The sequence below is a fragment of the Branchiostoma floridae genome, chromosome 2 (genome assembly GCF_000003815.2).
Source record: "Branchiostoma floridae strain S238N-H82 chromosome 2, Bfl_VNyyK, whole genome shotgun sequence".
In the NCBI taxonomy this organism is placed as follows: domain Eukaryota; kingdom Metazoa; phylum Chordata; class Leptocardii; order Amphioxiformes; family Branchiostomatidae; genus Branchiostoma; species Branchiostoma floridae.
In genome coordinates this window covers 17,877,709-17,892,950 of record NC_049980.1, presented here as the reverse complement: position 1 = coordinate 17,892,950, position 15,242 = coordinate 17,877,709, and the positions used below count along the sequence as shown (strand labels likewise).

The window sequence follows — 15,242 nt, the reverse complement described above, 5'->3', positions numbered from 1 at the left end:
AAATTGAATTTGAAGGTTGATGATCCAGTTTAAACTTCGTACTGGTAACACTTGTCTAAACACAGGTGTCAATATTACTGCTAGGATATGCAGGTATATAAGTAGCTTTTTCTGATGCTAAAACTTCAATAATACAAATGATTATTTTTTCATGTAGTCATTTATGTGGTTTGGCCATTGGCATTGTCAACCAGGCACTGGGTCATTTTCTGTTTACGAGAAATAGACAGAAATAGAAAATAAGGCAAACATACCTGCCATACAACCTGTAAAGTTTGTGAAGTGATCCAAGTGAACGTGCGTGTCTGTTTTGACAAACCCACCAATCTGGGCGACGTCGAATTCATTGAACATCACGTGAGCTGGTATCGTCGACGTCATCTCGTCAAGATCGTCAACCTTTGAAAATGATCATAGATATAAAAAAAACATAACGGCCATATAATTTAGATAAAGGCACAAGGCGATATCTGGTATTCATTGATAATATTTGGTAGTCACCTGGATTGCCACTGAATCCCTGGAACCCTGGAAGCGGATGTAGTGTCTCACTCCATCCGAAAAGCTTCCGTTGGTGTTGATCGTGTCTGTTATGAGGAAGATTGAAGACTAGTACCAAGGAACAGGCTACACAGTTTAATCATACAGTAACGGTAAAATAAGTTCTAACTTCCAACGTCAACATGTCTTATGGGTTTTGTTTCGTTATTTATTGAACAAAAGCTGCATAACTATTGCGTTGTTGGCAACATGGTAATACCTTTATGATCCTTTATTAAAAAACATTTCCAGCTATTTCCTCACCCTTCTCTGATCCATGGTCTACTAACAACTGCAGCTGACCAGTCGACAGCAGGCTGATGATGACAGCATTGGACGATCTGTAGCTAGACAGATGGAACAGCACACCAGCTTGGCGTGAAACGAAAGCGAGGCTGGCGTTGTAGGAGTTGACAGTAGGGTTGGCATGATGGTGAATGACGGTGTTTCCCGAGAACGTGGACCCGACGTCTGCAGAAAGCAATACGTGATTAAATGTATCAAAGCCAGCTGCAAAATAGCAGAGCTCTGTTTAGTCGATTTCGTCAGTTGTTATGCTTCCTTCAACTTCGAATCTATTCGTTTGACAGACATTTCTTTCCTATTTTGTATTTTTGTTTCATGCAGAATGTACTTAGTTTTAGTTAAAGCAATGTTAAAGTGAACATTAAGGACTGTTTGAGACTTTAGCACTTGAGCCCTTCGGGTATGCATGGCACCTTTCTGAGGGACTCACCTTCATTACAAGTTGAACCTGTGTAAGACGTGTCGTTACAGTCGCATGTGAACGCCGTCCACTGTTCCTTACACAAGCCACCATGATTGCATGGGCCGGCGTCACACTTACCCTGACACCCACTCGTAACGCCTGTAAATGAAAATTAAAAAAAAAAATAGTTCCTGTATCTTTAATTTAATGTGTAAGTGTACAGTACCTTGTCAAATGATGATGTTAATAGATACACACAGCATCGATATTTAACGTTTTGTCTATTTGATGGCCGGTACTTACCATCTGTTTTCTCGGCTACACTTGCGAGGCTTTTGACATCATTTTCGCCAATTTTAAGTCCACGTATACATCCCAGCAACCCTGGCCGTGATGTGGACATGGATGCTGGCACTCCTCCTACATATACTCTTGTTCGTTGGGGAGGTGGCGCCACTGGACGCTCAGGTTTGATGCTTTCTGTAAATCATAGGATTATAACAGGTATAGATAAGACCATTGCGACTTCAAATTCTCAAGGACAAATAATCCTGCCGTTTGATGAAGAAGTCGCCTGTCAGGAAACACTCTTGTAACAATCTTTGTGCTTAGTTCCAGCCCACTTACTCAAACCAAAGGCTTACTAACAATTCAACCTAAAGCCAGATTTGGGATGTACCACTAGGGTGTGGATACACATGCTCTTCGCTCGAATAGGCTACTGTTTTTATTGGCGTATCATCAGTACTAGTATATCATACGGGTACATAAAGCTTTTTATATGCGGTCTCAGGAACCAATTTCTTTGTGGAATTTGGCATTTTTCAAAGGAATGTTGTTGGGTTGCGGTAGAGAGGGTAAGTATTGACCGAAGAAGTTAAGCTTACCGCTGAAGCCTGGGAATGGATTTTGCCCGTAGTCAGACAGCAGATTCACGGGTGTGAAGACGGTCTTTGTGGTCTTGTTTGCCGCAATGTTTAGGTAGTTATCTGATCTAGACATGACGACATCAACCCATTCGCCAGATGAGATGCCTGAAAAAAGTATTGTCAGGTAAAGGTTGCCAAAACAACTGCAATGCCTCCAAGGTCAGCATTGTCTACCATTCAACACCATTCTAGAACGCAATTGTCAGATGAGTGAGTGGTTTCGTCGTTAATCATTGAACTGATAAGTAACTTTTATGCTTGAATAGGGCCTTTGTTAAGTGCTATGTGCAGTAATGTGGGTAGGAAGAGCATACCATTCCTTCAGATAGAAGTATTATTGAACTGTTTAATTGTAAAATTATCAAATTGCACCCCATATCAGCCACGTTTGCCTTTCCTGAAGACTCCATACTTTTCAAAACGTGTATGTAATGGTATGCTGCGGTGACTTATGATGTTTTTTAAGATGCAAAAAAATGTGACATATGTGACATTCGGCACAGAGAGAAAAGATGAAGATATACATTTTGGGATTCTTCGTGACAGTCGATAACAAGCGACCAGACAACAAACACATGCTAGGCCATATAGATGTAGGGATGATACATGGCTGCCACCGGTGACCAAAGCGATTTGTCATTTTAGATGCAGCGGGCGGGTTAGGAGTCAACACCATTAGGAATGGGAACCCCTACTGTGGAAATCTGAAGTTTGGATGAAAAAGACTGTAATGAGGTAAAGAGTTGCTGAATGCAGACGTGATCATGGCTGCTCAGGTGTTCTCGCCGCCCACATCTCAAGTAATTACTGCTTATTGCACGCTCGGTAAAAGCTTCAATATAAGGTTGCTAAGAGTCGCTAATGACACTTGGCTTGCGATGTCGATATACGGACAGAGCGGTATCGACAAACTGACATATTATGAAGCATATTTGCCGGAGGCGAGTTGCCCCATTTAATCTGGGGTCACATACGAAAAATTACTTGCGCCATCGCTTGTTTAGAAAATCGTTTCCGGTATGGAAAGGTAGTCAAAGAGGTTTGTCATAAGTTTGAACATGCATGGTGCCGTGGAAGCTGATAAATAAAATGGGAACGGAAAGACTGTATTAGGGCGTGAAATCTGAGACAGAATTATTACCTGCACACCACACAATGATAACTTGGCAGCGCAAAACTGACTTATTGCAAGCCAAAATACCGTAAAAGCTAAAGAGCCAATACAAGATCATGATGTTTTGCCTGTGGCGGATGGTGATGGAGAATAGCACCAATTGTATGGTAGACCGATAGTGATGTAGATAACCATAGATCATTAAAACTTTGTCTTTATTTCTGTTGCTATTCTCATGTGGTAGACTATTTTAATGAAAGACTTTGTATTCATAATAAAGACAATATTCATGGTTTTAATCTTATTTTAATTGTCTCAACTGTGAAAATGTGATATGCTAAAAAATAGAAAATCTGATATTGCTCTCAGATTGGTCTCAAGACTATTTGAGGAAATAGCAAATCACTACTTATATGAGTTGTGGTAGACATCTTCAGTTTCCACTGAAGGTCCGTGACTGGCATCGATAAGGATTATGGAGCGTGTTTTAATTGGTGATTTGTATCAGGAGGAGAGCTTGAAGCAGTCATCATAGTGGTGAATTTTACAGGTTCAATCTTTATAAGTCAGCTAGTGCCTGGTATGTGTGCGCTGATAAACAGAACATGTAATACTTAATCTATGTTTCATGGTGAAATATATCATGTCTTGTTCTACATAAAACCGCAAAATTCCACCCTTCAGTAGATTTGACAACTAAATATGGTGAACATTAGGATTGAGGAAGACTTTCATGTTGCGCATGTAGCTTTAGTGAGTTTTGTGTACAGTATTCACCACGTACCTGTGGCCATGACAGTAACCTCTGTGATCTTGTCCCCTAAGTTGAAGCGGACGCTCAGCCCGAGCCCATCCCTCACCTCAAACTGCACGAAGTTGTTGACGTGGTCATGCGCATATATGAGGACGAAGTCTGTTTCAACTGTTCGAAACCCGAATCTGATGCCCGCGTGCAGGACCGAGTTTTGACTTTCTTCGAAAAGGAGGAACGCATCTTCCGTCAAGAAGGTAGCTGCGTCCAAGTTGATATCTGAGAAGCGAAAAGCAAAATACATTCGAATGACCTTCGTCTATCTTTGCGATGACCATCATTGGTCCGCCTTAGTACTACGGATTAAATTAAGTTGCCTTCATCTTGTGAACAGGTGTAACGTAGACGATGAGTTCCACCTACTGTTTTCGCAGTGTTGTCCGCTCTGTGCCGTGGGGTCTGCGCATGCGCACGTGTACTCCTCCCAGTTGTCCACACACGTCCCACCGAACAGACAGGGGTTGGGATCACAGGAATGGCGGCAGCCTGTCCGAACCCCGGGACTAGACAGGAAGACATTCGGGACCATCTTTCAGCTCAATTGTATACTGGTAAGATATTTCGGAGGTGCAATAACGTAAAGAAAGACATTGTTGCACCCTACCAATCTTCAAATGATCAAAGGTGAAGCAACCCCCCCCCCCCCCCCACACACACACACACCCTTACTTTTGGACAAATCAACTGAACACTACCTTACTGCGGGGTTTCGATGTTACAACATTTTCATTTTGTATTCCTAGAAAAAACAACTTTTTATTGGACGCTAAAACACAAATTCCCGCACCGACATTTCACTGCTAGTCTCTCCCGATCTGAGGCCCCAGGGACAAAAGGTGTTTGATCAGTACCTGCTTTGTCGACGCCGAATGTCACCGACATACTTCCGAAGGTCAATAAGGTTACCGTTGACCTTGATCATCGTAATGCAGCCCACCATCCCAGTACGTGCCTCAAGGTTGACTACTGCCATCGAGCTAGATTGAAGATGAGTCAGCGTGTTAGATATTCTCCCTCATGCTTCCCGTGTCAACACATTCACAATCACTGTCATCGCCATCGACAATTACTGTCACAAAACTGGCTTTTGAACTACAGCGTTTGCATTGAATGAAGCCTTAACAAACACATAGCGAGACTAGAATTAAATCTCAAATTCATGTAAGGGTTAATATTTGAGACGACGCAAGGGTCATGATTTGCCGTAGCCTCCTGCGCCAAATTTAAGTCTTTCATTCTCCACAGAATCACGTTCTCACAAAACCAAGCCATGACCTCCTCAATCAAACATCGCACATTTATGTGGGACCTTGCACCTCTCTGCTTCGCTTCTTCGTCTTAACGATGACATTTGACTGATTGTGCTACTCACTTTGGCAGCGCCCCCAATACCAACGGACCGGTAAAGCCGTTGAAGGATTCCAACCTGTCGATGTCGTAAATTCTAGAGTCCATGTTGACCGTAAAACGAACCTGTCGTAAAACAAGATTTTAACTATGATGCTGTAAAAAAATATTTATAATAATAATAAGGGGGTAGTTTTATCACGCAATCTTAATGAAATTATGGCCACCATAGCAGTTACAGTGAATGTGGATGCCCTTGCACAGCAGGATAGAAGTACACCAAAAAGGAACTGTTCTTCATTATGGTATGAATGCGCCTTACCTGAAGCTCCTCAAACTCCACTGATATCGTCTGCACTTCCCCTGTACTCAGCAGGCGTTCTGATATCATCGTGATGTTCTCAAAGATGTCGTCCACTCGAAAAAGAAATACTACACTTCGACCTGTACAAGAAAATTGCAATAGATTTACCTTCTAACGTTAGATGTTGATTTGTCGTTGGCACATTTTTTGTAGATACGTACATGTTCTATATATAGAAACCTTTGAAATAAAACAGGAGACCCCCCCCCCACACACACACATAAATGTTGTAAACCCCACAACAAAGTATAACGCTTTAATCTCAGATTTTTCGAAAGGCAAGATGCATAGAACATTACCCCCATGAGCATCACAATCACTCATCACCACGTGGGTGTGGATTGAAAGAATTATCCTGTCTCACCGTTCATCATATAGATGAGGAGATAGTTGGGGTTGGTGGCGCTCGGCTGTTGGTACAGCAGAATACAGCTCGTGTTGTAAGTGATGAAGCGAAGGTCAGGTCTCCCTCCTCCCAGCCACGATCCAACTCAATGTAAGAAGACTCCTTGGTAAACGTCACGCCATAGGAAGGGTCGTTTGTTTCTTGTGCAAAAAATATTTTCAATTGGTAGTAAAAGAAAAAAACATCAATGATAACAATGACACATCAATCTGACTGCAGACGCCACAGCATAGGGTACCCGTGACAACTTATTGTCGACGCCACATTTTGCTGCTGTTATCGTCTATCAATACATGTCATACCATTACCCACGCGAAATAGAATCATGGATATAGACTATACTCAAAACTAGATATCAGATCCAGTTGTGCCTGACTGAATGTATCCTAAAATATAGATCGTTCCTTCTAGGAACTTGACACATGATGTACCAAAGAAACTGCCGTGAAGATCCCGTCAACCAAAGCCAGGCTTTATGAAACCTCTCGAGAAGTGATTCACCACAAGAAACTCACATCAATCCAATCTTGTAGGATACCAACGTTGAATTGCATATCACTATGCATATTCTTTAACTAAGTACAATGGAAGCAGAGGCACATTGTCCCTATAAGTGCGAGAAAGACTGTCCAGTCCTACAGATATATTTAAAATCCTCACTTGATCCCGTACACTGTAGAGGACCGAGTGATAGACGTCCTTCCGTTCCGGCCGTGTTCCCCCCTTGCAGTAGAACGGCGTCGATGATTGGCAGGTGGGCAATGTCCCGGATGTAGCCCGAGTCTGTCCGCCATGTTTCATCCCCCTGCGGGACGAAGACAGATGTCAATCGGATTCAAAATCACTACCTACAATGTTTAGAGAAGCTCGATATTTTTTTGCTACAAAGCACTTTTCAATAAAGTCAAGAAAGTGAGAAACTGTATACATCATGTGACCTTCCTACCCAAAGTAATATCAGTGCAAATATCATATTCCCAAAAGATATCCACGAAAGGCTACGAAAACATGTACTTCTACTGTCTATTTTAGTCTACGTTTCTCCGCATATGCTTTCTGATATAATCCTACATACTTTCCATCTCTTAGATATTCACAGTATAATCCACATGTCAACCGTTTCCACGCCTTCTGTTGTTACGTTATCGCCATGCTAAATTTAGATCATTATACAACAGTACTAGTGTTCATGTAACGTTATGTGTGGCCCATACATCGTCTTACTTGCGTGGCAACTCATTTCATAAGAAACTTAATTATACAAAGAGGGGTAGTTTAATTAATAAGGCTATATTTCTTTACGTATACGTACTTTGTCACAGTTGCAACCCAAGTTCTCTTCAGCGCATGTGCTGCTGTACCAACAACTGCACTTCCCATCAGTGGCGGATGAGTTCCCTGAATGGCCTATCGCGCTGTATTGAATCTCTTTAGCGCCGTAGAACCATGTGTTTACCCCTAACCTAAAGGGAAGAGCGCTAACCATAAGCAATACATTGTCACGTTGAAAATAGCTTTCTGTGGTGTCGAAGAAAGATTATGGTGTCATCTTTCAGTGGACTTGTAAGACGTTGGAATGGCAATGTCATATACAAAATAAAACGTCTGCATTTTCCGGCACTGCTCGCTGGGATGACCTTCAAAATAGAAAACGTCGAGTAATGCAAAAGTGTGGCTTGGCTTGCTATTTCTTTAAGAAATTGACAGTTGCTGTTGTTACGTCTGCTGTTACAGTTATTTTCTATGTACAAGTATGACTATTTACCTCCATGAAATGTCATGGAGGTTATATTTATAGTTTTGAGTGTGTCTGTGTGTGTGTTTGTGTGTGTGTTTGTGTGTGTGTCTGTGTGTCCGCATATTTGTGGTCATCATAACTTGAGAACCTCTTGATGGACTACGATGATATTTGGTATGTAGGTAGGGGTTGGGAAGACGAAGGTCAAGGTCAATTTTGGGCCCCCTGGTGTGTGGCCTTGGTACTGCAGCGCAACTTCCGGTTTTGCTATCTCGGTGTTCTGAACATGCTATGGTCAAGATTTTTAAGCATTAGATAGCTCTTGTGCTCAGGAAAAAATTACGTAAGTTTGGGCCCCCTAGCGTCTAGTTTGGGAATAGCAGGGGCATTTTTGTCAAAAACTTCTGACGAGGATAACTCAAGAAGGGAACAACGGATTTTCATCATTTTTGGTATGTAGGTACCTTAGACAATTTTGTACAAGATTAAATACTAATTATGCAAAATAAGAGTACATTTGCATAATTAATGAGGATATTATATCATGGCAGTTTTTTCAATGTATCTCTTGTCCTGGATGTGATATGGTCTTGACATTTGGCTGGTAGATAGCTTGCAGTGTCATGACATAGTGGGGCAGGTTTCAGCCCCCTAACATTTATTTGCGGAACTGCAGGGGCTTTTTTGTCAAGACATTCTAAAGAGGATAACTGCAGAAAGGATTGATGGATTGGCATCATACTAGGCATGCGGGTACCTTAGGCAAATATGTTCATAATGATATACATTTCATGCAAATGAGGACTTAATTTGCATGACTAATGAGGAAATTGTATAATTCCATTGTTTTCAATAACTGGACTTCAATAAATGTAACACATGTTAACTATGATAGGTGGAATATAAGCAGATACCAAATATGGTAATGAGGAACTTATTTGCATAATTTATGTAAAAATTGCAAAAACGCTTTATGATTAATAATGGGAATTTTATAATTGTGACGTTAGTCAATGATGAACAATACCATGCATAAATTATGTTAAAGTGCTAGTCAATTGCATGAAATTTACGAAAGCTCTAAATTTTCATGGAGGTATGAGGTCGCCGAACTCTAGTTTACCCTGCGTTTGTCTGTCTGTGTGTGTGTCTGTGTGTGTGTAAACAAGATAACTCAAGAACGGCTGGATGAATTGGTTTCATACTTGGTGTGTTGGTAGTGTGTGATGAAAGCTGGAAATGATTAGATTTTGAGCCCCCTAGTGGCTTTCCTTGGTACTGCAACGCAACTTCCGGGTTTGCTATCTCGTGTTCTGAACAAGCTATGGTCACGATTTTGGGGTGTTAGATAGCTCTTGTGCTCAGAAATAAGTGACATAAGTTTGAGCCCCCTAGCGGCTAGTTTTGGGAAAGCAGGGGCATTTTTGTCAAAAACTTCTGAAGACGATAACTCAAGAAGGGAACAAAGGATTTTCATGATTTTTGGTATGTAGGTACCTTAGACAATGTTGTACAAAATGAAATACTAATTATGCAAAATAGGAGTACATTTGCATAATTAATGAGAATATTCTGTCATAGCAGTTTTTTCTATGTATCTCTTGTCTCGGACGTGATATGGTCTTGGCATTTGGGTGGTTGATAGCTTTCAGTGTCATAACAAAGTGGGGCAAGTTTCAGTCCCCTAACATTTAATTTCGGAACTGCAGGGGCATTTTTGTCAAGACATTCCAAAGTGGATAACTGCAGAAAGGATTGACGGATTGGCATCATTTTAGGCATGCAGGTAGCTTGGGCAAAGATGCTCATAATGATATGCATGTTATGCAAATGAGGAATGATTTGCATAATTAAGGAGGAAATTGTATAATTCCATTGTTTGCAATAACTGGACTTCAATAAATGTAACACTTGTTAATTATGATAGGTGGAATATAAGCAGATACCAAATATGGTAATGAGGAACTTATTTGCATAATTCATGTAAAAATTGCAAAACCGCTTTATGATTAATGATTGGATTTTTATAATAGTGACATGTGCACGTTAGTAAATGATGAACAGCACAATGCATAAATTGTGTTAATGTGTTAGTCAATTGCATGAAATTTACAAAAGCTCTAAATATTCATGGAGGTATGAGGTCGCCGAACTCTAGTTGTCAATGCTTCACAGGGCTTACCTGAGTGGCGCGGCTCTGCATTGATACTCCACCCACTGCTGACAGGACTGAGACATTTGGAGAAGGTGCAGTAACGTCTGTCCGTACTGGTCCATGTCCTGGTACGTCACGTGCAGAAGGGTGTCGGACATATCTGCTCGACGAACCACAGTTCTTGGAACCAGGTTATGGGTTATGGTTGTGGTCCCTAGATGGGAGAAATTTCCACACATTTAGTCTGGTTATCAACTGTTGGGTGGTTAACTACAGCCATGTATAGTCATGCATTCAAGTTGTGATGAAGCCGCTTTAGAGATCAAGGGCAAAGCATTACTACTAGTATGTGCTACAACCTCTCGTAATTTAAGTGTCTCTATGTACCACAGTCCAGGTTAGATAACGTTTTCCGATAACATTATTCCATTGCACTTCTCTACCTGTCATTGGTTAGGTTGAACCCTAGCGCTTTAACACGCAAACAACAGCAAAATAGTCTTTGCTGAAAGCGTACATTTGTATTTAGTAAATCCTGCAGTCTTCTGTAACCCTTCCCTACCTGCGTCTCTGTCATCCTCAGTTGCTTCCATAGTGCAGTGCACATACGAAGGCGGCAGTGGTCCTCTGCCGTCGACATCTATCCTCCACACTCCTGTTCGTCGCTCACCCATTTGGTAGTACTCATCACACGAACTCTTGTACAAAGCTGTGAGAGAAAACAAGCATAACATTATGCGACACCGTAAAGCCAGCTCAGCTTTACAATTCATGCGGACGCCGGCCGAATTTGTAGATCGGTCAGAGCTCGCCGAATTTCAACATCGCCCGAGTATCGGCTGTATTTTTCGCTGAAAATCTGCCCCCTTTAAAAATGGACGGAGCCCGTCCGACGTCCGTCCAACACAACTGATTATAATTTGTTAATGAGATTGTACTGTGTCTAGAACATGGACGAAGTCAGAACTGACTAACTTTGTAAAAAGCCAATATTTGTGTAAAGTTTAATTTCTGAGTTGCGGGATATGTGTAGGACATGAGTGGAGTGGACGGACACACTGAAAACAATAATATCAACAAGAATGTTGTGATGCACCAACCCCAAAACTACCACAATAGCCACAAAGTGAACAGACCAGTCTATTCAACATAATACAATAATATTGACAAAGCGGCGATTTGGCGAACCTCGGGCGAACCTTGGGCGAATCTCGAGCGAAGGCCGGCAAAGGCCGTCCGAGTATCAGACTGGCAGCCTTTAGACATGAAGAATTTATGAACTAACACATCCAAACCTATATCAAAAAAATAAATAGGAAGTACTGTCTTGGTCGCCTTACATTATAAAAGGTACGCAGCTCTTTTTTAGATAAGTTTATACAGTAGTCTTTATTTATCTTATATTTCGGAACAAACTGTTTACTAAAGATGAAAGCCCAAAACAAAGGGACGTCGGGTTGCCGCCCGAGTATTGGCCAAGTCTTGGCCATTGCTCGGACAAGCTCCGGTCGAGCTACAGGCAACCCATTGACGAGCTCTCCGAGCTCAACGCTCGCCGCCGAGGCCTCGCTGAAATTAAGCGCAGCTGCAAGTGCCCCGCAAACGCCGGCCGAGCTGCTAAAAATCGGTCGAGGCCCACATAATCGCCAAAACGCCGGTCATACTCCGGCCGAAAATGTCCATTTGGAGCTCGCCAACAACTCGGCCGAGCTAAATTCTTGATTTGTAAAGGGGGCTTAAAAATGTTGGATAAAATCTTTAAAAGAAAAGACAAAAAGGAACAAGACGAACACAAAACATACAGAATGCATTTTTCTGCCCCTGACTTAGATGTCGGGAAGTATAAGACATAAATTAAACTTACGGAAGGAGCAAACGTTTCCCTCGTATCCAGTCCCAGCACACACACACCATGAGCGGTACCAGTCCTGCTGGCACAAACTGCCATGTTGGCATCGGTTTGCCCTCCCACAAAAGTCCCGGATGTTGCAGTTGTCCATGATGACGCCGTGGTTGTCTGAAGTGGTCATCATGCGGAGTACGTCGAGGTCGTCTCCATTGAACTTGATGCCTTTTATGCAACCAACAAATCCTGAAATAGCAGAACACGAGATTGATGATTTGCGGACAGTAAACGTTGATGATTGATGATCGCGTACGGTAGTGTATCATCCTAGAACTCGATTCAAATAGATAATAGTAATAGCCTTTATTGCACATTCATGCCCTATCGGGCTAAGTACAGGCATATTGATACAAAGGGTAGTAATACAGTAGACATGGTTTCTAATACTAATCTAAAACATAGATTCTAAATCTAGTCTAATACATTTGTTCGACTTCTTCTCGTTTCTTAGTAATGTTAAATATGTAGCTAGAGATGTGTTGGTATAATATCGTCTGATCAAAACTCATAAGAAAAATGAATTTTTCAACACTAGACAAATATTCAAAGCGAGGGAACTTTCCTATAATATAGCTAAAAAGAATACTTCTATCGTTACTATATAAACTACAATCTAATAAAAAGTGGGTTTCATCTTCGACCTTGTTCAGGTTACAGAACTGACAAATTCTTTGCTCCAGAGGTGTGCGGTTGTGCCTCCCTGATTCAACACGGAGTTTGTGGCAGCTAATTCGTAGTTTGGTGATAATAGATCTTTGACGTTCGTTCGGAATTTTAAGGTACTCTTCTTCGTTGTAGGTGGATTTGAACATGCGCCGCCACAAGAATCTTTGAAACCAAGTTTATTACAAAACTCATCGCCAGGGGCTAATTGCACATACATGATACATCTGTAGGGTGGCAAATACAGAAATATCCGAAATTCAATTTGATTTTAGTAGTAAAATTTCACCTGCAACATTGTGGAAGTTAAAGTGTGGTTTTCGTGAGATAGAATGACTTTCGTCTTTCACTGCATTGAAGTGCAATATCTACAGCTCATGTCAAATACAGGTAATGTCAGAATTTTTCCATTTCCATGGAATGGGCAGTGGTCTAACTACAACGTACAGTTAATAGCGAAACAAAGTCGAAAAGCTCAATATATCTCTCTGTAGATAATAATCTTTTACAATTTTGCCTGTACTAGTGGCCACAACCCATTTGTTGCTTAACGCATATTCCTCTAGCAAGAATAGAATATCCCTTGTCTTGAAACCTTCACCTTAATGAAGTACAATGCACCTGGTCATGTTCTGTAACGTATATCCCTCAACAGTGCACGTGGGAAAAGGAGGCAAACACCGACACAAGAGACTTGTTACAAATATTTTCCCCAATTTATCTTGAAGCCCAAGTTTACTACACGCTAGACGTCTTAGAAACAGCCTTGCGTAAATGCATGTACATGGGCAATCTCTCAAGCCGCAGTAATCCATGTTCGGGGAGTTCTTCCAAATAATGATCGAAAGAAGAAGCCCTCCTACCAACCCCGCTGGGCCCTTTCTGACGCAAGTGGAAAGTAGAATGCATCATTTTCGGACCGCCCGTCAATGTGTCATCGTCAACATAACGGGCGAACCCTAATTGTACGCACCGTAGATGTTGTTTCCAATTTTGTGTGGCAACTTTTTCCAGAGTTTCATAACTGTTTATTATGCAGCTCTCGTCCGCGGAAACTCGGACATTGGCATTCTACACAGTGGAGTTTCATCATTGAGCAGAGCTTACATGTTATGTGAGGGGGAGGTTTTCTAAAGAAAGAGCAAGACACCTGGCATAAGTTAAGTACGTTTGTTTGTTTGCTTTCCAGTAATAAACGGACGCAAAAGTTTGCTTACCAATCCCGTGGTCGTGTTCGCCAGCCCCTATGTGTATAGCACCCCGTCTGGTGAAGTAGCCGTCCAGATCACGGTCAACCCGCTTCCCGTCCACTTCTAACATTGCGTGACTGAAAGCACAGAGGTTTACTTGAGGTTTGATTATCATTGACATAATCACAGATGAAAACTTGGCAGGCAAAATCATAGATGTTAACCTTACCCCATCCATCTGAGGGTCGGGTACTTTGTCTGCAGTGTCATAATACATTATCGCAATTGCCTCAATATAGCAGAAGCAAGGACTTACTTGGCGACAAATGCGACTTGGACTTTGTGCCAGGCGTTATCGTTCAGAGGCCCCTCCCCAACCACAAGAACGTCAGTGCCAGGTGTGGACAGGTACGGCATAGACGCAATGGGCGTTGTCAGGTCATCCGAGCGAGACGAACCCACCTCCAGGTGAACTTGTCCATCTCTTAAACGGACCTGTTAAATTTGTCAGGAACCAGAAATGAGTAATTGAACATCAATCACTCTATCAATCAATGAATCAGTGTCGTCAGTTGAACAGAACGTACCGGCTGCAACAAGAGCAGCACGGGCCCCAAGATGAATGGAGAACCCATGAAAATTTACGCGCTCGGCTGATCCACCTACCCATATGCCTTTGCCCGGGACGTCGTCGATCTCGATGGGTGCGAAGATCAGGATACCGAAATGTCGGAGGGTTCGGAACCGGAAGGACAGCCGGACATTTCTTGGATCCCATCTCTGTTAGAACCAAATAGCACATTTAAACCTTAAGTTTGTAACAAAGATGTACGAAAAATTCAGTACAAGAACGACTTCATCAAAATTTCCGCAATATGCCGAGATACTGATGTAACTATTGTCTTGGTCCCTAGTCTATTGCTTTTCTTTTTAAGGTGGTGTTAAACTGCTTTTCTGTCAGCAGAATGTTTCTCGGAGTCCATACGTAAAGAATCGATGTTGAATACAGAAGGTCTGATATAGTACGAAGCCACTGACACTGCTGCACAAAAATGTGGTTCTAACAAAAATTCTTATGGCCATCAACGTTACCTGTATAGACAGGTAAGTGTCGCTCGTGGGAAAGGTAAATGGGACGATAGGGTCCTGGTCTCGGCAGGTGAGGTCCGGGACGCCGCCGATGTGAGACACCATGTGATCATTCAGGTGTTCCAGAATTGACACTTGGTTCCAGTAGACAGTGCGCATGCACCCTATCATGTTGGCAGCAGTATCTATACCTGCACGTGAAAAATTACAATGAAAATCAACTGCTTTTATGTGGTCTTGGTACCGATAACAGATGTCATTTTTTCATCAACTACCAAATA

General features: G+C 41.9%; 1 protein-coding gene across 5 annotated transcripts in view; it reads right to left on the bottom strand.

The window, feature by feature from the left end:
* Positions 1–15,242, bottom strand: part of LOC118410506 (contactin-associated protein-like 2) — a 31,045-nt gene that overhangs the window by 3,261 nt on the left and 12,542 nt on the right. For 3 of the 5 annotated variants that reach the window (XM_035812252.1, XM_035812254.1, XM_035812253.1), the window contains exons 1-12: positions 6,179–6,318; positions 5,773–5,894; positions 5,476–5,576; positions 4,955–5,080; positions 4,467–4,606; positions 4,077–4,322; positions 2,137–2,283; positions 1,553–1,729; positions 1,277–1,408; positions 805–1,011; positions 502–587; positions 255–399 (exon numbers count right to left, since the gene is read on the bottom strand). In XM_035812252.1, the coding sequence (XP_035668145.1) occupies positions 255–399; positions 502–587; positions 805–1,011; positions 1,277–1,408; positions 1,553–1,729; positions 2,137–2,283; positions 4,077–4,322; positions 4,467–4,606; positions 4,955–5,080; positions 5,476–5,576; positions 5,773–5,894; positions 6,179–6,188 (1,639 nt within the window). In that variant the 5' untranslated portion in view covers positions 6,189–6,318. Of the gene's footprint in view, positions 1–254; positions 400–501; positions 588–804; positions 1,012–1,276; positions 1,409–1,552; positions 1,730–2,136; positions 2,284–4,076; positions 4,323–4,466; positions 4,607–4,954; positions 5,081–5,475; positions 5,577–5,772; positions 5,895–6,178; positions 6,361–6,880; positions 7,026–7,532; positions 7,684–10,140; positions 10,328–10,675; positions 10,823–11,977; positions 12,206–13,899; positions 14,010–14,188; positions 14,368–14,538; positions 14,653–14,964; positions 15,153–15,242 lie in introns of those variants that run through there. The other 2 variants (XM_035812251.1, XM_035812250.1) reach the window with 1 other exon arrangement.